This window comes from Eptatretus burgeri, chromosome 15 (assembly GCF_056783735.1).
Source record: "Eptatretus burgeri isolate ZD-2024b chromosome 15, Ebu_testis_v1, whole genome shotgun sequence".
NCBI lineage: Eukaryota > Metazoa > Chordata > Myxini > Myxiniformes > Myxinidae > Eptatretus > Eptatretus burgeri.
The window spans coordinates 64,843,812-64,867,696 of NC_140975.1; the positions used below are offsets into that span (position 1 = coordinate 64,843,812).

General features: G+C 43.9%; 1 protein-coding gene across 5 annotated transcripts in view; it reads right to left on the reverse strand.

Annotated features, from left to right (window-relative positions):
• Positions 1 to 23,885, reverse strand: part of LOC147012353 (spectrin beta chain, non-erythrocytic 1-like) — a 330,873-nt gene that overhangs the window by 64,716 nt on the left and 242,272 nt on the right. For all 5 annotated transcript variants that reach the window (XM_085856438.1, XM_085856436.1, XM_085856437.1 and 2 more), the window contains 7 exons: positions 18,839 to 19,141; positions 18,531 to 18,684; positions 18,090 to 18,343; positions 11,196 to 11,533; positions 8,603 to 8,881; positions 1,742 to 1,879; positions 119 to 338 (listed from right to left, as the gene is read on the reverse strand). In XM_085856438.1, coding sequence (XP_085712564.1) covers positions 119 to 338; positions 1,742 to 1,879; positions 8,603 to 8,881; positions 11,196 to 11,533; positions 18,090 to 18,343; positions 18,531 to 18,684; positions 18,839 to 19,141 — 1,686 coding nt within the window. The remainder of the gene's footprint in view (positions 1 to 118; positions 339 to 1,741; positions 1,880 to 8,602; positions 8,882 to 11,195; positions 11,534 to 18,089; positions 18,344 to 18,530; positions 18,685 to 18,838; positions 19,142 to 23,885) is intronic.

The window sequence follows — 23,885 nt, forward strand, 5'->3', positions numbered from 1 at the left end:
AGAACACCATAATACAAATACAGTATATGAATATATAATCCTGATGACTTATTTAATAATTCAGCATCTAAATGATTATTTGATATTGCAAATTTGTGATTATTGATTCACCCTTTACCTCGATTGCAGACAGGTCTCGTTCCATGCCTGAGAGTTTCCGCTGCAAGGCCATGACACCTGCCAGGTCATTACCCAGGTCCTGGGTTGACTCGATAACTCTTGTTTTGTCTTTTATCCACATCTTGGTTTCATGAGAATCCAGTTTAAAGTTCTTGAGGCGGAGTGTTGAATGCAAGCCATCTTTCTTCTTTTCCAGCATATCACAGAAATCCTTCCATCTGAAAGGATAAAACAACATGTCATGCAGTCATAATAACAAGGGAGAGGAAAATGAAGACTAAGATTGCTGACACCTTGGTTGGAGAGTGCGCCGGGACGTTGACAAGTTGCTGTACACCATGTTTTAACCATCGGGGCTATAATTTAACAAAGTTGGGCTAATAGACAAGTCCTTGGTATAGTCAACCTGATGTCTTTTCATCATGGCCATTGTGGTAGATATTGATAATCTTCACGTCACCTAAAATATGCAGTCTCTATTTTTGTTATTTAAATAAGAGATACCCATACATCACCCATAAATAAACTAATTAAACTGTACAAGCTGGATTATAAAGCAGGATGTGGAAAGCAGAATAAAAACAGGCTTTGTTGTTGTTGTTGTTGTTGTTGTTGTTGTTCTGTTTCTTCTTCATCATCCGTATGCAGCACAAGGCTGCAGGGTAGCATCCTTGGCTGAGGATGTGGCTGTGCCACCGATGCAATGCCCTCTGCTGGTTCGGGCAGGAATTTTGAATTTGTTCAGGGTGCTGGCGATAGCTCGCCTACTCTTCGCAAAGGACTTCATAGGATATTTAACATCCACCATTGAATGCTTGCTGGCGGGACAGTTTCAAAATTTGACAACAGATATATTTATAAGTACACTTGTAAAATACTGCCTTGTGTATTGATCAGTAAGTTTATGTTCTCTCAATCAATCACTTTCTTATGAAGCAATTTTTAAATTTGGAAAAAAAAAAAACTTCACAAAGCATTGAATATGTTCAGGTAAAACATTCAAATTATTGTGAATAAAAATGTCAGGACTTAACAGTTTCAGTAATGCGAGTCATTAAATATTTATGTCAGGCTGTGGGCTTCGATCATAACAGTTTGTTTTTGTAACTTGTTTTATTGCTATTTTTCTCCTTAAGGCGGTATACAGGGGGCTGCAAAAGTAGGTATACAGTAATGAAAAACAAAACGTGCGCACAAAACGTATTTTATTGATTATACAAGCATATCAATAATAACATACCAATAATAAACATATCAATAATAAACATATTAATCTAGTATTAATGAATGAATTCTAGTATTAAATGAATCATTGCACCACTATTATAATACTGATAATACTGGTATAATCCTTACTGTATACCTACTTTTGCAGCCCCCTGTATTACATCACCACAATGAGTAGGGTAAAAGAAACAAAGCAAACTGTGTTCTTCATCCTGCTGCTAGTTTGAAAGATTTTAAACCATCATTGCAAATTCATGAATTAAGAAGACTGCTCTGCTCTGAAGGCTGAAGCATTCAATACTTCTTGTGAACAAGGCATTGACTATTCCAAAACATCAATGGTTCAACTGCCTCCAAATATCTGGCCATCCACATGTAATCATGCCTTTCATACCTGGAGTTCAAGTTGTCTGACTTGCACTTGATCTCGGCCTCACTTGGGTGCTCATCCTGCAGCAGCCGATTTGCGAGATCATTTACAATGCCAATACGCGAAGCAATGCCATTCATCTCTGGCTCTAGAGTCTCAAACCTGAGGAGATGCAGATACGTTTATTTTTCATGTGACCGTATCCATTCGTCCCACGGGTACCCTCAACATTTAAACCCCAAATCACCTAAGGAGGATTTTAAGAAACAGCTGCATCTTGTTTGCAAAGCAAGGTAAATGTAAATCGCTCCCTAATATCATATTTCATCAAAGTGATAATGGCTCACCAATTATCTGCAAGATTATTCCGAACCAACAGAACCAAAAACTTGTAAATTAGATTAATAAATATGACTAGAAATGTCACTGCTCGGTTGCACAAGGTCAATCATTGTGAGAAAATAATTTGGCCACCCTGTCAGATCAATTAGCCCAATGTAAGTAAAATTACTTCACATGGTCAACTGAACCCTGAGAGTTGACCCACCTGAAAAAAAAATAGATGGAAACTATTTTGTGATAATGTACTTGAACTGCATTGAAAGACAAGATTTGTGAATGTTACTCACAATACTCCCATTATGCTTTATTATATTTTATTTACAGACTCTAAGGCTTGTGGAAGAGCTACGACACAAAACACCAACACATGCAGACAGATACTACACATGAGTCAACAGCAGACTTGACTTTTATGCATGCACACGCGTGCGCGCGCACGTACGCACGCCTGCTGAGATTGGTGGAAGTAACATCCCATCCGAGAGCACTCTGAGTACGGGCGACATTATTATGACCGCTTTTTTCTCTATCCTTTTTTTACAATCAAGGAGGATTTTTTTTCTTCCCACAAATGTCAATCTATGGTTGTTTGTCCGTTATCTATCTTTTAAATTCTGAGCATCAAGCAAGGATGCAGCACGTACCATTATTTTTTTTTGTATACACTGTCAAGGCTCGTATGAGAGCTAACACACACAATTAACGTACAGCAAGGGTAGCAGGAGACAAGACGGGTGGGAAAGGGAAGGAAAAACAACAGTGTGGAACAGAGACATGAGGAGATCTGTGGAAGGGAGAGGGATGGGGTAAGATACACAGGGTAAACAAGATGGACACCACAGGTACTTTCAGGTCCTTACATGACAGGGACTTTCAGGAAGGAAAGCAGGGAATTTGAAGGAGGTGGGTTTGGGGGCAGAGAAGCAGGGATAGAAAAGATCATGGTTTTGGATGGGGAAAGATAAGAGATGGTGGTGAACAGCTGTTTTGAAGACCTGGAGAGAAGGGTGGGATTGAAGAGAGTGTGGGACTTTGTTCCAAAGGTGGGAAAAAAGAGGAATGAAAGAGTGAAAGTGAGCAGTGATTCATGATTTTGGTAGTTTTACTAGAGGGGTGTTGCTGGCGGACCTTGAGCGCCCTGCGGAAATATATGGGGGGTGGGGGGACATATCTCAGATAGAGCCGAAGGAGCCAGGCTGGAGAGGAGATGGTAGAAGACAGAAATACCACCAACCTGCCTGCAGTGAGAGAGTGAGAGACCAAAAGACTCAGCCTCATAGCTGGAGAAACCAATGATCCTAAATGTCTTGATTTCCACAGCGTGAAGCCGAGAATGGTGAGAGGCAGGATCACCAGCCCAGAGGGGAGAGCAGTACTCCATCAGGCTGCGGAAAAAAGCTTTGTATGTGGTCAGGAGCTGAGGTGGGCCGAGGAAGGACTTTGCACTGTGGAGAATTCCCAGTCGGCGACTAGCTTTGGAGGCCAGGTTGGAAATGTGGCTTTCCCAGGAATTATAGATCGTGGCAAATGGTGAGACCCAGAAGCTTGAAAGAAAGGACTTCTTCCAGAGGATTGCTGAGAAAGTAGATGGGGGGAGGGGGGGGTTCCAAACGGTCCTTTCGGAGAGACAAAGTGAGAGTGTGAGATTTGTCCGGATTGAAAGACATGTTCCACGTGTTGGACCAGTTTGTGATTTTACCCAGATCTGCAGTGAGCGAAGAAGCTTCTGCCTGCCGGTCTGAGGGATGACAGATGGTACAGCACAGGGTGGAGTCATCCGCAAAGAGATAAAGAGGATTTTCCAGAGAGTCAGAAAGATTGTTGATGAAAACCAGAAAAAGAACAGGGCCCAGAATGCTCCCTTGAGAAACTCCAGCCTGGACAGGAAGAGGGGATGAAAGAACTCCATTTAGGGCCACACGTTGGCTGCGACAGGAGAGGAAGTCTGCGAGCCATGAGTGGATATGGCCTTGGATACCACAGGAAGAGAGTTTGGTCAGCAGGGCAGGGTGCTAAACCATGTCAAAAGCACGTGATATGTCTCGGGATAGAGCTCTGATTTAATGTCCGGCATTGAGGACCTCTATCCATTGTTGGGAGAGCAGAAGCTGCATATCCAGGGTAGCTTGACCTGTTCTGAAAACAAATTAATGATCGGAAATCAGGCCATTGGAGAAGAGGAAGGATTTAATGTCTGAAGCGATGATGGATTCCATAACCTTGCTGATGATTGGGAGAAGGCTGATTGGTCTGGAGTTGCAGGGATCTGTTTTTGCACCTTTTTATGCAGGGCGGTAATGTTTTCTGATTTCCAAGCAGATGGAAGATGACCTTGAGCAAATGCGAGGGTGAATAGAACAGAGAAAGTGCGTGAGCAAGAGCAGAGGAGCAGGTTTTTAGGACACGTGGGCTGATGCCGTCTGGACGGATTGCAGAATCTGACGCGAGGTTTGACAGCAAGCCTTTAAGGGTTTACATGTTCCCCTTTAAGAGTTTACATGCTATTTCAAAAAGTTGTGGACAGATTATGACAAAACTTGGTGGAGGAGGTTTGAAACAGTGCATTTCAACCTACCAAAATTTGTTTGTATAGACCAGGTAAAGGCTGTTATAGTTCTGTGTAATAACTTAAATTTAAATTTAATTGCACACTTAAAGATATGAGTCTTGCATATACAACTTTTCTTGTTAAGTGCATTTAGATTTGGTATGAAATGTAACGAGCTATAAAAGAATGTTATTATTATTTTTATGAAATATTGCTCGTTACTTCATTAAGAAAGATGATTTGATGCACATGATACACAATACTCTCATAACAATCAACAATAGAAGAACTGGTTCACAAAGGAGATTTCCAGTTGTTAAAGTTAGTTACAGTACAACTCGTTAGAGCTGAGCGGTATAGCAAACCTGTTGTGTATTTTGTGATTGAAGCACCAAACTCAGATAATATATGGACAAATGACGGCCATTTTCAGATGTTGGACCAGTCGATATTGTCCCTGCGTGTGCATGTGCAGTCGTTTGAAAAAAGAATGAGCCTTTATTTCTTTGCTCAAAATTGCAGGCAGAGGACTATTTATAACGTACTATGCCGCTCATCTATATACCATTGCATAATGAAAAAGGTAAAAATAGCATAAAACTAGAACAGCACTCAGGAAGGTGCATACCTCAGCCAGGCTGAACAGTTTACGTTTTGTATCCCACTGATAGACGGGATGTGCATCCAGACAATAAACAAAAGCTAATCGGTTTGTTCTTGTCACCTACCCAACTCATCCACAAAGTTTTATCATAATCTGTCCACAACTTTTTGAAATAGCATGTAAACCCTTAAAGGGGAACTCAAACGCAATTATTTTTTTTACTGAAAACCATTGAAAGTTTTGAATTTTTTTTGCCAATCACAAAGTCCCGAAAAAAGCCCGAGAGTTTTGATTTTCGATTTTTGTCAGTGACGTCACACTTAGTAACCACCTTGATCGAAACGGAAACTTTACATAGAGAAACAGTGCATTTCAACTTTGGATCCTGATACCGAATCCACCGTAATTAGCAACTCTGAAGGTTCTCAGTATGTTGAAAGTGATTAGTGGCATTTGGAAGAAACAACTGGAGACAAAATTAGTTAGGAAATGCTTTTGGAAGAATTATGGGGCCGTATCATTTTGAGCCTCATACGAGCGATTCAGATGGAGATGGCCACATGGGAGTGTTAGTGAAGATGAAACTGCCAGTCACATGTTCACTGCAGATTGGTAGGTTTTGTTTTTCTGTTAATTTGACGGTTTATAAGGGATTTTGTGTTAGTTGATGAAACAGTTATATTAATCGAGCAGACACATGGCTGTTAATTGATAAATCAGTTATTCCACAGCACAGACATAGCATGACCACAAACACGACAGTGTGACATGGCACAACACGACCACAGACACGATGGTGGGACACGGCACGAAATGACCACAGACTTTACGATGGGATACAACACAGCACGGACACGACAGTGGGACACAGTACGGCACAGCATACACACAACGGTGGGACACTACACAGACATCCTCTCTTATTTGTGGCGATAACCACGATATCTAGCATTCTCTGTTGTTTCATAACAGTGCTCTGGAAAATGTTCCGAGCACAAAAGCGAACATTTTCTAGGCCCGGTCCACATGCGGGTACTTCGGACAAACCTCATCCAATTTTTGGAAAACTAAGGTCTTTCTGCCATTGGTGTAGCATGAAACCATCTCGGTTAGTATTAATACAACCACCAAGGCATATTTGTGGAAAGTCAAAAATTATTTACCGTTTGATTTAAATCGTACCGAGATGTAACCCGTACGCAGTACGGATGTGGCAGCTGATTTCTGGGTGTGATGTCACAGCTAATCATGAAGAAGATGATTTCGACTTTTAATCGCAAAATTACCGACATTATCACTCGTACATCGGAAAAAGACAAATCTATTTTGTAGGGTACTAAGAGATAGATTAGCAGAGGTGGTCTGGGCATTTTGGTTCCCCATTAAATATCATGGGTTTGAATATTGCAGATTTTGACCAATCGTGGGCAACCTCTATCTTGATCTATGTGTCGACCAATCGTGAGTTGATCTATGTGTGGCATTCTATATGTTGTTGTTGTTGTTCGTCTTTCGCCTGCTCCCGTTAGGGGTCGCCACAGCGGATCATCTGTTATGATCCGCATACTGATTTGGCATAGGTTTTACACTGGATGCCCTTCCTGACACAACCCTGGTCACCTCTTACGACACAGGGATAAGGATTGGGTTCCACCATGATTCCGGGCTGCCCTACACCCTCTCGTAGCGCGGCCCAGCGCAGAGCACCTTTCCTCAAGCGATCTTCCAACCCAAGCCTCCGAGTAGCCAGATTACAGGCGCACGCCACTACGCCCGGTTGTGGCATCCTATATATCATTACCAATTTAGTTATCCGCAGGTTTAATTACACCCAATTATGGTTTTTGAGCTGAGATGTGATGGTTACCTCACACCACGAAGCTGAGCCTTGTAGTGTTTCTTTTGCACCATCAATAATGACACTGAAGCGTAAAACGATGGACAAAAGTAGTGATCATTGTTAACAGTTTTGAATTCACACATGGAATTGTAAATCAGCAGCACTGCTGCGGTGTAGGTGGTAAATGAGAAATGCAGCCCATACAAGGTACTGCACTGCACTTATCTCCATGTCAACACTGCATTCGGTGTAATCTTCTGTGTTATTGTCATGAATGATTTTTAACCATGGCTCCCAAGAGGAAAACTGTTGCTTGTGGTTTACACTTTTACATTATATAAAATAAGGTAACTGTGTGTGTGTGTGTGTGTGTGTGTGTGTGTGTGTGTGTGTGTGTGTGTGTGTGTGTGTGTGTGTGTGTGTGTGTGTGTGTGTGTGTGTGTGTGTGTGTGTGTGTGTATTATAGAAGAAAAAAAAACACGACTGAGCCAATCTCAACAAAATTTTATGAATGTGCTTGGGATACTCAAAATGGGCCCTCCCTCCCTACCCACACTCCCCACAGAGGGAAGAACTTAGCAGACCCATTTCTTTGCACAGTTCACCAAAACTATACGTTGATAGAACACAACAGCATGTCTCTTCATTGCAGTACTGAAACAATCGTTTTGGAGATAACGTCATACAGATTATGCAATGGCCTCGGGTTATGTCCAAAATATTTCGGGGAGGTACCAGCCAGATTGAACTTTTTAACTTTACGCCCCAAAGAATCATTGAAACTAACAACCATGTTCTACTAATAATTTATTATCAACACAAGTACTCTTCTCGGCCCACCTTCGGTGGGCAATGTGCTGCGGCACAGTGGTGGAAATGCACTTTATAATTTTTGTCATTTTTAAAAGAAATTTTATTGATCACAACATGCCATATCACAAGATAAGGGAAAATAATTTGTAATACTAGCTCTCACCAAAGATGGCGCTATTTCCCCCACATGTCAATTTTGGAGTTTCCGTGACATTCACATTTGCTCCGTTATCGTAAAAAGATACCCAAATTTTTTATTTTTAATGGCAGTGGTCCTGAAATGTAAGAGTAAAATTGCCGATTGCATTGTATTCCTTGACTCAAAAACTACAGGTAAAGATATCAAAAATATCCTCATCTCTTGATTGGAAGCCGAGTTATGACAATATAAACGGCTTTTTATGGCAGTCATTTTGAATTTTAAGATGGTGGCCTATGCAGGTATAATTCCAAATGGCCCATGATCTGAAAATGATCCCTGCATATGAGTCTACATATCTGCCAACTTTTTATGCATCAATCAAAAAGTGCACAATCGTTTTGGTATTTTGTACTCTGCCACCACACTTTACGTTATGATTAAATCAAAGGGAAGAAATTAAGAAAATTGTGTGATGAGAAGTAATGAATGTAGGACAGCATTGCACAATGCATTTGATAACCTGAAAGGAGGGGAGAAACTGCACGAAGAACATAAGCTCTACAAATGAGGATATGCGGAGAGAAAATGAACAATACCTGTGCTGCATGACCTCCAAGTCCTCCAGAGTGTCAGGGATCTGTAAGCTGTGAAGCCACTTTCCCTTCTCATCAATCCAAAGGTCACAAGCTTCGGCTTCACTGAACATGGTATAAAGTGCCAATGTGTCATCCAGGCGCTTACGTCGTGCTGCAGCATGTCCTGCCACAGTGTTGAATTGGACATCCAGGTCTTGCACATGCTGTGCCACACCTGTCTCTTCAAGTATCTCAGGTGGTACAGCCTGAAGCTGCTCATTCATGGTGGAGAGTGCAGGCCTAGGTGGGGCCAAGACCAGAGTTAGATCTGTTGAAGGGTTATCGCAGCAGCCTGTACATGCTACTCGTCTAGCCATTGGGAAGACTCGCCAGATAGGCCTCTTCCTGCCACTACTGCATCACCAAACCAACAGCACTTTGAGGGATCGATCAGCACATCATTTATTCATTTGCTCAAATGCACACACTTTTCAATGCGGATAATCGAAAGGAAAATTAGTTTACCATTGTAAAACAATAATAGATTCATATACCATGGTTATACATATTTCAGAGAAGGTGACAGTCAATTATCGATAAATGAATGAGATGCCATCTAACTACACTCCCCCCCCCCCAAAAAACACAAATCACTAAACTGTAGCCAATATTTTTTTTTAACTGCTTGTTACCCCCCTCCCCCACTACCAACCCCCCATCCCCCAACAATAACAAAATCACTAAATTTTAGTCAACACAGGTGTTACAAATAATGTTACGAAGCATGCAATGTCTTCTGAAAAAACAGTACAACAATACAATAAAACACATTCACCCAAACTTTCATCAAGTCTCTGGTGCTCTGCTCAGAGGTAATTTGCCAAAGCAGCAGTCTTATGGCAAATGTTAAACTAGGTGGTTTTCCTTTGCCTTCCCAATGGGGGTCAGAACAGGAATTTGTAATTTGGTCAGGATGTCGGTGATAACTCGTCTACTCTTCATGAAAGGCATCGTGGGATCTTTAACATCTATCAGCTAATGCTGTCAGACTTGTAAGCCTGGCATTGGTGTAGCAGTAAGGAAGGCTGGCTTGGGATTCTAGGGTCCTAAGTTTGAGCCACGTTGACTGCTGAATTAATACCTGGTGGGGTTGACTCAACCTGCCATCCATCCGAGGTGGGCAAAATGAGCACCAGTACACTGATAATATGCGCACTGCATCAGCAACATAGCTGCGCCCAGAACCAATGATTGAACCAGCAGCCTCAATGATGGAACCAGCAGCCTCAAGGCTGCACACAAGAGTGTGTGTATGTATCAGACTATTGCCCAGCTTTACATCCATCCGAGGGTTTCATCTTTACATCCATTACACTTTGAAATACTACGCCACCCTGCCTGTGAAGCACAAATCCCACCGTTTAGTCAGCCAGGAGTAGAACCTAGGTTAGACAGCTCAAAGGTAAGTGGTCTTCTTGTTAAGGCCTAAGTCACATTTGCTCTACGGCGAGGATACGGCAGCCGTACGCCCTCTGAATTGACAGAAACGTGTGGTGGCCGCAGAGTTTCTGCGGTGGCCTCAAGGTGGCCCTATGCCGTTTGACTATCTTTTACAGGCCGGAGGGGTCGCCGTGGAATTATAACATGGAGTTATAACTTTTTTCATTTCTACGTTTGCCGTAGCAATTCGACAAGCCGAAAAAAAAAATGTTAAAAAATAAATAATAATAATACTAATGAACCCACTCGTTACCGTCCGTCTGGCCGCACGTTCGCCTTCGCGCCCCCTTGCGGTCACCTTGCGGGCACCTTGAGACTACCTTGCGTCTGCCTTGAAAATTCTATGGCCGCAGGGCCCCCTTAAGGTCACCGTGCGACATCAAATCAAAGACCGTACGGCAACCCCACGTTTTCGGTCTCCACAATTTCTAAATACGCCGTGCGGCTCCCCGAAAAATAAAAACACATGTGACTGCTACATTGTGTGACCATGGAAATACTACGGCCGCCGTATAATTGCTAGTGGCCGTAGATTTTGGAGACCAGACGGCCGCCGTGGCAAATGTGACTTCGGCCTAAACATCATGTTAAATGCATTTACAGCATCTTGTTAAATGGCAACAAACTTCAATCCTCTCCAAAACCCTGACAGCACTTTGCAATTGTTTACTTATTCAAACCCCATTAACCATGCTTGCATACTCTCCTTATTAAGTCTTATACGATTCTTAGCTCTTATACGAGCCTCGACATTGTATATTTAGGACAAAAAAACAATACAATTCCCTCCTCAAACTGCAACCATATTTTACCCTTCTCCTGTCTCCACAATTCTTCACCAGCCCTTTCAGCATTGTTTTACATGACAATAAACCCATGGAATACCATATCATTATGTCGTTTCGCCAAATTGTGATAAATGATCAGCATTTGGATATCCTTAGAAATATCATACGAGTACAATACAATTTACTTTCTTTTGATTCTTCCTGAAGGAATATGTGGATAACATATTAGATGCAGTAGAAATGATCCCAAACTCAATCAGCTGACAATTTATTTTTAAATAAACAAGTTCTGTGTAAACAGTCATGTCAGCACTCATAGCACCTACCGGTAGCTTTCCACCTCCTCGTGAAGTTCCTTATGCTTTTTATCCAGAGCCCTGGCAGAGGCCTCATCATGACCGAAGTCCTCACTGGAGGCGAGGCAGCTCACGGCAGAAAGCCACCCGACCAGGTCGTCGGCATCAGCCTGCACCGTGTAAAGACCCACAGCCTTCTCAAGGAGCTGCTTGCGCTTGGAAGCTAGCTTCTCAAGAGCTGCCCAGCATTGTGCGATGTCAGCGAGCCGCTTTTCAATCTGTGGTGCTCCAAAATGGCCATCATCTACCAGCCTCTGACCTTCTGCTGTGACTTGATGAAGTCGGTTGTGTCGTCCAATCATCTCGTCCTACAGAACAGAATAATGCACGAAGTTATCACTTTGAGTATTAAGAAAGTTTTCTTCCTCAAAAACATATATACAAATATTATTTTGTACAAAGGTGCATCCCAACAAAAACACTTGTATATCAAACATTAAAATTAGTTGTTTCAATGGAGTAAAATGGAAAGAGAGAGTATTAAGGATTTAGGTTAATATCAATAGGAAAAGACAAATTGAAGCTAGTAAACATCATTTTCTATTTTGCTCCATGGAAACAACTCATTTTAATGTTTTATGTACAAGTTAAAATCACTGCAGCGGGTGCCTTTCATATTTAGGTGGATTACAATTGGGAGTACTTTTGTTTAAGGATGTAAGTGACCTATGTTTGTCGACCTTGTGAAACGTGTTGCTTTCTGAAGAGCTTTGTTTTGTATTTTTAAAAGTTTTTGTATGTTATGGTCTGAAGGAGTGGTGGCCCAGCTCGAGCTGGTATTGCCAGTGCTAGGTTTACCAGATCACAGTAGACCTTTCTATTTGTATTCGCATGAAACACAAGGGTTTGCACAGGCAGTACTGATGCAGGATCACGAAAGGAAAATGAGACCAATAGCCTATCACAGCACAAAGTTAGACGCAATTGCCTTCAGGTTTCCACCATGTTTGAGAGCCATGGCAGCTGCCTCTTATGTGGTACAGGTTGCTGACCCCATTATTTTGGGAAAACGCTTGATACTCCTTGTGCCACATGCTGTTTCTGCTGTTTTGCTAAAAGCTAAAATGCAACATTTGTCTGGCTCATGGGCTACGATGTATGAACTTGTTTTGATAGCAACAGCAAATGTTGCAATTCAGCGGTGCCCACTGTTGAATCCTGCTTCTCCCCTTCAGACTGAAGATGACGGAGAGCCGCACAATTGCAACAAAGTCATGTCGAGTGTTTGTTTGCCACACCCGGACTTGAAAGATTGCAAATCCACTAAAAGCTATCCTTTTACCCTCTGCTATTGCTGTAATCAAGTGTGATGCTCACACAGGAGGTTCTGATGATGTTTCTGAGGGAAATGCTAGAGCAGATGAAGATGATAAAGCCACATTTGTTTCCCTGAATGCCTTAATGGTATTTCAACAAAGTTCAGGTCAGGCCAGATAAGATCTATGACTTGCTACAGGTATCATGTAAACCTGTACTAACCTGTTCCATGGTTGGGTTGTCGGCGACTAAACTGTCGCCCCCACCAGGTTTTTTTTGGTGAGGAGGGTGTTTGGATATGGACACCCAACAGGATTAAAAACAAAACCTGTCAAAGGGCGGAGGATCGCCTTGTGAGCCAACAGCCATCCATATCTAGTGCCCAACTGTGTCTGCGGACGTCCTCCTGCAGTTGGCTTACTTTTTATGAGGAGGTTGGTGGCAGGATTTTCACTCTGACAACCGTACAAACCCTTCATTCCGCAAAACAAAAAAACGCAAATAAATCTGAAAACCCATTCCGTGGGAGTACCTCCTATGCAGCTTCCCTTTGCAGGGCAGCTCACCGGATGACGGGATTGGGGCAAAGCCTTCAGGACCCCCAATCTTTGATGAGGAGGGAAACCACGTAACATTCCCGGGTAAGATTGCGGGAGAGTGTGTCGGAGTGGTGCTGAGGTGTCGTCCACCAGACGGCGGTCTCCTTGGGTTAACCTGAGGTAGTCCCTTTGGGTGGGTGTCTGGAATGTCCTATCCCTAAGAGAGGATGATCACCTGTCTCCGTTATCATCTGAGCTCAAGCGTTTGAACATTGCTATTGCAGCACTCTTTGAGATTCAGAGACCGGATTGCTGTGAGATCATGGCGGGTGGTTACACCTACTATTGGTCTGGTCGCTCTGATGGTTACCATGCCCAAGGAGTTCCTGTAGCTGTGTCCAATAAGCTGACCCCAATGATAATTGAGGTAACACCGGTCAACAAGCGTATTATGAGATTAAGGATTCGTCACTCCTTGGGTGTCATTTCCCTGTTGTCTGTCTATGCTCCGACTGAGGCGAGAGATCTCACCGTGAAGGATGCAATCTACGCCACGCTTGAGTCTGTGGTTGATCAGTGCCCCAGACAAGATACACTTCTAGTCTTGGAGGATTTCAATGCATCGACTGGAACTGATAGGGATGGTTATGAGACATGTGTTGGTCCCCACGGGTCAGGAACTATGAACCAGAATAGCACTAATTTCCTTGACTTTGCAAGAAGTCATGGACATAGGGTGGCCGGTTCATGGTTTCAGCGCCCACAAGCTCATCGCTGGACTTGGTATTCCAACGCTGGCGGTGTGGCAAAGGAGATTGACCATGTCGCCGTTGATGGTCGCTTGAGGATGATGCAGAACTGCAGGGTCTACCAGAGTGCTCAGTTCCTCAATACTGACCACCGGCTTGTTGTTGCAACTCTAAAGCTGCACCTTAAATCTGGGAGAATGATACCATCCCAGCCTCGGCTGGATATTGGAAGCTCAAGGATGAGATGGTAGCTGATGAGTTTGCGAACAGGCTGAGTGGACACTGGGGGGTCTGGGTGCTTTGGGGGGGTCCTGAAGAGTTTTGGAGTGCTTTCAAGACCACCGTCCTTGATGTTGCCGGTGGATGTCTTGGAACTCACCGCAGGGCAAAGAAGAATTTTGTCTCTCAAGGGACACTGGATACCATTGACGAGAGTGGCAGGGCCAGGCTGAATGGCAGAGATGAGCTGTTCAGGGAGCTGAGGCGTAAAACTGTACGTGCACTAAGGGTGCACAAGGAGGCCTATGTGCGAGGAATCTGTGAGGGGGGAGAGCATCACCTGTGGACAGGTGATTCTCGTCCCGCTTACAGGGGAATTTTCACATTGCGTTCATCCAAGCCCATCCCTCAGAGCACTGCAGTCAGTGCATAGAGTGGTAGGCTCTTGACAGAGGAGTCCGAAGTGAAGGCCCGCTGGTGCCGGTTACTTTGAGCGGTTGTTCCAGGCTTATCCACCAGCTGTCGAGTTGGACGTCAGGGGTGGTACAATCCCTGTTGCTGACCCTACAATCAACTGTGGTCCACCTTCGCTTGTGGAAACACGGGTTGCGGTGAAGCGGTTGAAATGGGATAAAGCTCCAGGGATCTGTGGCATCCATGCTGAACTTCTCAAGGCTGGTGGAAATGCTGCACTCGTGTCGTTGCATGCAGTTTTGTGCTCTGCCTAGAACACAGGCATCATCCCAACTGATTGGAAGAGGGGCCTTGTTGTCCCTCTCTGGAAAGGGAAGGGTGATCGTCAAGACTGCAACAACTACCGAGGGGTGACGCTGCTCTCAGTGCCGGGCAAGGTCTTTGCTCGGATAATTCTTGATAGGGTTCGCCACCATCTGCTTGAGCACCAGCGTCCAGAGCAGTCAGGCTTTACACCAAAGAGGTCAACGATTGACCATATCCTTGCTCTTTGGGTCCTCAATGAACGCAGACGAGAGTTTCGGCAGGGGCTGCTTGCAGCCTATGTTGATCTCTGTAAAGCATTCGATTCAGTGAATCGCGATGCCCTCTGGAGGATTCTTGGTCGTCGTGGGGTGCCACCAAAACTGATCGATCTGATGTGTGAACTCTACTCTGATACTGAGAGTGCTGTGAAATGTGGTGATATCATCTCTGACTTATTTCCAGTTGTTACTGGAGTTCGTCAGGGGTGTGTACTGGCCCCCAGACTTTTCAGCACTTGTATGGACTGGATTCTAGGGAGGATGTCGGAGAGATCAAGCTGCGGTGCATCATTTGGGAATGTCAAGATCTCAGACCTTGATTTCGCCGATGATTCAGTCATCTTTGTGGAGACTTTAGATATCCTTTTGGGGGCCCTCGAGGTGCTGAATTAGGAGTCGGAGCCGCTGGGATTATGGGTTTCTTGGGTCAAAACAAAGATCCAGGCTTTCAATGACATCTTAGATGCTGCTGTCCTGTCTGTGTCTGTTTGTGGTGAGGATGTTGAGGTCATGGAGAGATTCACTTCCCATGGCAGTGATATTCATGTCTCTGCTGGCTGTGAGTCAGAAGTCAATAGACGTCTGGGTTAGGCCTGGGGAGTCATGGATTCACTGGATAATGGGGTGTGGCGCTGCCGGTACCTGTGCGGGAGGACGAAAGTCCGAGTCTTCAGGTCATTGCTGCTTCCAGTCTTGCTCTATGGGTGCGAGACTTGGACTCTGACCAAGGATCTGAGACAGAGACTTAATTCCTTTGGTACCAGGTCTCTTCGGAGAATCCTTGGCTATCGCTGGTCGGATTTTGTGTCCAACAAGCGGTTGCTGAGAGAGACTCGGATGAGATTTGTTACCTGCATAGTCCGTGAGCATCAGTTGCGGCTGTATGGGCATGTGGCTCGTTTTCCTGATGCTGATCCTGCTCACCAGATTCTCTCAGCGAGGGAGTCTCGTGAATGGAGGAGGCCAATGGGCCGACCACGTTCCTCGTGGTTGCAGCAGGTTGACCGGCATCTCAAGGAGATGGGGATGGGCATGGCATCTGCCTGGGGGATGGCCAGACGGAGGCCCCTGAGAGTATCGGTGGAAAGTGGATGCAGTGACGCGCTGTTCTGGCACATGTTCCCATACCTGACCTGACCTATGGCCCCCCAAGGAATGGTCAGGTTCCTGCCACTTAGGTTATATGGTGCTTCGCATGTACTTGCTGACTCACTGTCCCTTCCAAACACCAAGCCGGAGGAAAAGAGCCATTCGCAACATGGAACGGTTCTTCATGATTGCTTTTCCGATGTTTGGCATGGCAAAGGCTACCAGAGAAGTTATCAACATGGCAGCTTCTTTGAAGGAACTTGGCAACAACATCTCTGATAGCCTCTCTGACATCAATGCTGAAATGGTAGCCATACGAACTATAACCATGCAAAATCGCATTACTCTGGATTTGTTGCTCGCTGCCCAGGGGGGAACATGCGCCACCGTTGGTGCTGAATGCTGCACCTACATACCTGACAACTCCAAGCACATCAATAATTTGGCTTCAAAGATCAAAGCGGAATGGGCGAAGTACAACAACTACAACTCCAATGATCTTGGACTGGTCTCTTGGTTGAAGGGAGTTTTTGGAAGTTGGGGAGCTAAAATATTGCAGTACCTCATCATGGGACTCATTTGCTTCGTTGTAATAATGGTGATTGTGAAACGAATTGTTTCCCTACCAGCACTGTACATGAAGAAGGCTGCTGCTAAAGTAATGGTTAGTGTTGAGAGTCCACCACCTGAAGGGGATAATTAATTTTTAAGACTGTGTAAAATTAGATTGGCGGACCAACAAATAAAGTAGTTATCCTCCATGGAATAAAAAGGTGGAATGCAGAAGTGAAAATACATTAGACATGCAAAATTAGACATTTACACACTCTCACAGTTGATATAATGTGCTTAATGTGCCTGCTTTTGTTAAAACTCATATGTGCTGCTATTTCTGAACTTTTACATGTACTTGCTTAGCACTGACTATCAAAAGTATTATGCTGCTTATTATTGTATCAAATCAACAGTATACAGTATGTATCCCTGTTTATGATAAATTTACTCTTATGTTACTTGGAAACATAAAATGAGTTCTGGAAGACAATTATATAACTCCTCAGTATTCTGGCATTAAAACTTGTATTGAATGTATATGTTAGCCCTTATAAGCATCTGTTTTAAATTGGAAGTAAGTTGGACAGAGAGCTGGTATATTTTCTCAGCAAAAAAGCTTATCTTATGTTTGTATGTGACACTCGCTTCCATTCAGTTATCATGTTTTTATTCCTCTGCTTTTCTCATACAATGCATCCCTTCTTACCCCTTTCCCTCTCTCCTCTTCTCTCCAAACTTGAATGAGAAATACAATGTACCCCTTTTTCTCCCTCCTTTCCTCTTCAAACTTGGATAAGAAATACAATGGACCCCTTTCCCTCCTCCTCCCCTCTCCTCTCCAAACTTGGATAAGAACCCTGCTTTAAGGACAAACAAACCCGAAGGGTTGTGCTCTTTTCCATCTCTCTATTGAGTGCAGCCTGTGGCTGCTGGTTGCATCATTGGTTGGGACGCGGATATGCCGCTGATGTAGTGTCCCCCTTACCAGTACACTGGTACTCATTTTGCCGACCTCGGAAGGATGACAGGCTGAGCCAACCTCCTGGTGTATTAATTCAGTGGCCCAACGGGGCTTGAACTCAGGACCCTCGGATCCCAAGCCGCCACCCTAACCACTAAGCCAATACTAGGCTTGCTCTTTTCCATGAACATGTATTAAAGATTTTAGCTCTGGTGCATCAATCCTGAGTTGGAGATTGGTTTCTTCGACACTGCTGAGATCCCATTCCCACCCTTCACTTACAATTCCTCCCACTGCATTGTGTTCTTGTTCTCCTGTTCAACTTTGCCACATTTTGTGAACCCACTATCAAGCTATTCCAAGATTTTTGAAACCTGAAGAAGAAAAAGTCTTCCTTTCCTTCTTAAGTTCAACCATCTACTGTTGCAAACTTCACAAGGTGTCAATTGAATAAGATTAAAGAAGGAATAAAATGAAGAAAAACGGAACATAAAAACCTCAAAGGCCTCATGTCGAGTGAGGAGGCGTTGGGCACCAGTGAGATCACGTCCAATGTCCTCAGATGCCAGTAAAGGCTCCACTTCCCTGGCCCAAACCTCCACCTCAGCCGTGTCCCAGAGGAACTGGTGTAAGCGGCGTGAATCTTCAAGACGGGCCCGTCTCGCAATTGCCAGGTCTCCCAGCTCACGATATTCATCTTCAAGCAGAGTCACATGTTCCTGCACCTCATTTGGCTCACATGGCTTGTAACCTGCACACCATGACACAGCCACATATTTTTTTCAAGCAAAGGAGAGAAGTGTTTGGTCTCAAATAACCTTTTATCAAAAATAAACATAGAAATGGCGAAGAAAATAGCAATGGATAGAATACAAAAGAAAAAAGAAGTCAGAACAGTGAATAAAACGTTCGGCACATTAATATATCAAACCACAAACCTTCCCCATTTTCAGAAAATTTACTTGCTGCAGCACACACAGTTTTTACAGGCTCGGCCTGTATGGTGATATCTGCTTCGAGCAAGCTGTGTTTCTGCAGCAGGTCTTCAACATCCAGGAGGTGTTTGCCATAATCTTGTGATTGGAGGCGGCCCTGCACAATTAAATGAAAACCGAAAACTGAAATTAATGTGTACATTCACATTTCTTTATTTACTTCTTGATTTTGAGATTCCAAAATCTAGAGCTCAACAATAATCAAATAGTTTTGACAAAAAACGTTGAACAAGCCAGGCCTTGCAGCCTACCTTCATTTCATCCATCCAACTCATTATGTAGAGCATTTCTTGGAAGGCCCTTTGCAGGGCCAGGTGCTGTTCCAGGCGCTGCCTTCGTGCTGCAAGAAGCTCTTGCAGTACTTCCCACAGATTCTGCATGTTGTCACGCTGCTCGAGCACTTGTGCTACATCATGGTATTGCTCAGATTCCAGCTCACTCGCTACTGCCACAACTGCCTGAACCCTCTCTCGGTATGCTGCGATGTCCGTCTCAATCGCCTCATGTTTTTTGTCAGCTGCCTCCACAGCTGCCAGGTCATGTCCAAAGTTGTCCTTTGTTGGAAAAAAGTCCCATAGGTTTGAAATTTGCTATTAAAATAAATAACTAGAAAGACATTAGAAAGGTAATGAATTACAAAAGAGATATCAAATAGCTTGATTGTACAGGGTGGTCTAGTTGTGAGCAAATAATACCTCTGTGGTCTACCTCTGTGAGCAAATAATATTTTGCATAAGTTAGAAACAACAGAACATCGATCAAAGTATGTTAACTGCCATGGGAAGCAAGAAGGTGACGTTTCAGGCATTAATCCTTCAGAGGAAAAGAGGAAGATGGTTGAAACAGGGTGGGAGTGATCGTCAGAGGTGTACATCAGAGCTATATCAGGGATCAGGGTGCATGTGGAGTGGGAATGATAGGTTTTGACCCGTCATAAAAGGGAGGGTCAGTATTTGGGAGATAAATGTCAAGAGAATTAGGACTGGAAGAATTAGAGGGGGAAATAATATAGGGGAAACAAACAAGAAAAGAAAAACGAGAGAGAAAGAAGAGAGATGATAAATACATAAACTAAAACGAGAAGGACACTCGGTGGAGCGCATACCTCCGCCCTGCTATGCCTGATCCATGAGAACATATCGGGTCCACTACATTTTTGAAATATCATGCTATACAGTACTATCTCGTTTTTGGCTCTATCTCTTAATGGTGAAGAATCACTAAAAATTCTACAAGCCGGATCCGGATTCCGATCTTCACCAAAATATAATCAGTTTGTCCTCGTCACACACCGAACATGCCCACCAAATTTCATCCGGATCCATTCACAACTTTTTGAGATATCCTGCACACAAACAAATAGACAAACAGGGGTTAAAATATAACCTTCACCTTCAGTGTTGTCAGTAATAACAAAGAAAAGGGAAAAAATGGAAGAAAAAAAAGTCGAGGACAAAGAGATGAAGAGAGAAAAGAGGAAAAAGGAACAGCAGAAAGAATAAGGAAAGCAGAAGAGGAGAGAAGAAGAAAAGTGAAGAGGAGACAGAAGGGAAAAAGGAGATGTAGAGTAGATAAAACGAAATAAGGTGAAACTCAAATGGCACACGGTAGAGCGCACACCTCCGCCAGGTTGAACAGTTAACATGTTGTGTCCGACTGATAGGCCAGATCTGTATCCAGACCTGAACAAAAATTGAATCAGCTTGTTGTCACTTAACCAACTCATCCGCATAATTTTGTCATAACTTGTCCACAACTTTTTGAAATGTCGTGTTATATATCGTTTTTGGCACAATCTGTCAACGGTGAAGAATCACTTAAAAAAAAATCTGTATCGGGATCCGAATCTTCACCAAAATAAAATCTGTTCATCCTTGTCTCACACAAAACCTATCCACCAAGTTTTGTCTGAATCCGACCACAACGTTTTGAGATATCGTGTTATATATCGTTTTTAGCCCGATCACTAAATGGTGAAGAATCACTTTTAAAAATTCTAGTATCCAGAACCAGATATTCACCAAAATTTAACCAATTTCTCCTTATCGCACACTCAACCTGTCCACCAAATTTCAGCTGAATCCGTCCACAACTTTTTGAAATATCCTGCTCACAGGCAAACAAACAAACAGACAAGCCGGTAGGCGGCGATGAGTCGCCGAGCATGGAAACTATAAGATATAGAGCAAAATGGATGTCATATAGCGGATAGGGAATCACCTTAAGATTATGCATATCAAATCTCATCCAGTTCCATCAACTAATAACTACTCGGTATCCATTTAAATTAAAAGTACCGAAAATGCGGTTTGAAATCGGAAATCCCCAAAGTTCGAGGGGGTGCTATGTGTGAACAAAGATCTAAATCGAAAATCCGGCTCGATCATTTGTGCCCAATGTATTCCAGACGATTAGTGTGAATTTTCATGACCATCCGACTATAACCTTAGGAGGAGTCGCATTTGGCGCGAAGGCACCTCCAGCTCTCGCATATTATCGATTTTTGCACTAATTGACCTTTGACCCCTGACCTAAGCGAAATCGGTCAATATGTCCTGAGGCAAAGTTATAGTACTCATCGAGTACCATTAACTTGCAAAGTTTCATTTGCATCGATGCACTCACCTGGTCGCGAGGGGGCCTTCAATTTTCGCCAATTTTCGCGCATACCCTAATTGTAGGGGGCGCAGCGGGTAAAGTATTCAATATATCACAAAAACCGGAATATATTTGATAGAGCATCACCTGTAAATCATTCATGCTAAATTTCATAACCCTACGTGGGATAATGGCTTTTGGAATTGATTTCGCGTGAACGGTACCGATTTTGAAGGTTTTTCGGTTGTTGCTAGGGAACCAAAGCGTCCCTAGCAACCATCACAATTTCCAAAGCACTAGGTCATAAGATGTACCTACCACCTGAGTTTGGTCAAAATCCGCCCACGTTTACTACAAATTATGCTGATGACAAACGAACAAACATCCAAACAAACGTTCAAACAAACAGACAGAATTACTGACAATAAGGGTCACCTATTTCGGCGATCCAACACCTATTTCGGTGACCCAACAGAGGTGAAAACATAACCTCCTTCCACCTTCAGGGTGGAGGTAATTAAAGGGAAGAGGGAAAAGATTGAAAAAAAAAAGATGGGAGGTCGACATTAATGAAAAGCACTTATTAATCACGTGTGTGGAAAAGCACTTATGAAAATGAAATGAAAAGCACTGATTAATAATAATCACGTGTGTGGAGGAAGGGGGAGGTCAATGTGTGAACCCTAGAGATTGGACTTTGATATTTACGGTTTTGACTGTCCATGGTGCTGAAATAGAGAAAGATACCGGGGACTGCGATGTTTAAGAACGGACGTCAGGGAAGATCGAAGAGTCAAGCAATCACCCAGTCTTCAACCTGTCTCACAGATGTAAATCATCCTGTGATTCTGTTGATGTCATTGGTGGAGGTAAGCTCAAAGTGGTCTGTGACTTAACACTGTTTTGGGGTTCTGCAATCATAGTGGTTGCCAAGATGAAAGGGAAGCTGTTTCAGCAACTCTGTGAAAACTTAACGCTCTTATTGGGAAGTTAGTAGGTAATCCTTTAAGCGGAAAATGTAGCAAATTTCTGTCTTGCTTGAAAGAAATATAAGGTGGGTGTGGGTAAATCAAGGCAGTTTTTTATTTTTATTTTTTTGTACACCTTGTCGAGGCTTGTATGAGAGCTAACACACAATGCACAGCAAGGGGGGCATGAGACAAGAGGGTGGGAGTGGGAAGGACAAAACAGTGGAGAACAGAGACATTAGGAGATCTGTGGAAGGGAGAGGGATGGGGGAGGGGGGGAACATGGGGAATACAAGATGGACATCACAGGGACTTTTAGGAAGGAAGGCAGGGAATTTGAAAGAGGTGGGCTTGGCGTGGATTAAAGGAGGAAGAAAAGATTAAGGATTTGGATGGGGGATGATAAGAGGTGGTGGTGAATTGCTGTTTTGAAGGCCTGGAGGGAAGAATGGGATTGAATAGAGTGACGGAGTTTATTCCAAAGGCGGGAAAAAGGAATGAAAGAGTGAAGGTGAGCAGTGATTCGTGATGTTGGTAGTTTTACCAGAAGGGGGTTGTTGGCGGACCATGAGCGCCCTGTGGAAATGTGGTGGGGACAAATCGCAGAGAGAACGGGGGGGGGGGGCAAGACTGGAGAGAAGACGGTAGAAGACAGAAAGACGACAGACCCACCTGCGGTGAGAGAGTGAGAGGCCCAAGGACTCAGTCTCATCGCGGGAGATGCCAATGATCCAAAATGCCTTGGTTTCCACAGCGTGAAGCCGAAAAAATGGTAGGCAGGAGCACCAGCCCATAGGGGAGAGCAGTACTCCATCAGGCTGCGGCCGAAAGCTTTGTAAGTTGTCAGGAGCTCAGGTAAGCCGAGGAAGGGGTTTGCACGATGGAGGATTCCCAGTTGGCAACTGGCTTTGGAGGCCAGGTTTAAATTGTGGCTTTCCCAGGAAAGTTCATGACAGATCGTGAGACCCAGAAGCTTGAAAGAAAGGACTTCTTCCAGAGGATTGTTGAGAAAGTGGATGGGCGGCGGGGGGGGGGGGGTGGGGTTCTAAATGGTCCTTTCACAGAGACATAGTGAGAGTGTGAGATTTGTCCGGATTGAAAGACATGTTCCACGTGTTGGACCAGTTTGTGATTTTATCCAGATCTGCAGTGAGCGAAGAAGCTGCTGCCTGCCAATCTGAGGGATGACGGATGGTATGGCAGAGGGTGGATTCATCAGCAAAGAGATAAAGAGGATTTTCCAGAGAGTCGGATGAAAACTGATGAAAACGAAAATCACTGATGAAAACCAGAAAAAGAACAGGGCCGAGAACGCTACCTTGAGGAACTCCAACCTGGACAGGAAGAGGGGATGAAAGAACTCCATTTACGGCCACACGTTGACTGTGACAGGAGAGGAAGTCTGTGAGCCATGAGTGGAAATGGCCTTGGATACCATAGGAAGAGAGCTTGGTGAGCAAGGCAGGGTACCAGACCGTGTCAAAAACACATGATATGTCCAGGGATACGGCTTGGATTTCCTGTCTGGCATTGAGGACCTCCATCCATTGTTGGGAGAGCAGAAGCAGCATATCCAGCGTAGAGTGACCTGGTCTGAAACCAAATTGATGATCAGAAATCAGGCCATTGGAGAAGAGGAAGGATTTGATGTCTGAAGTGATGATGGATTCCATAACCTTGCTGATGATTGGGAGAAGGCTGATTGGTCTGTCGTTGCAGGGATCTGTTTTTG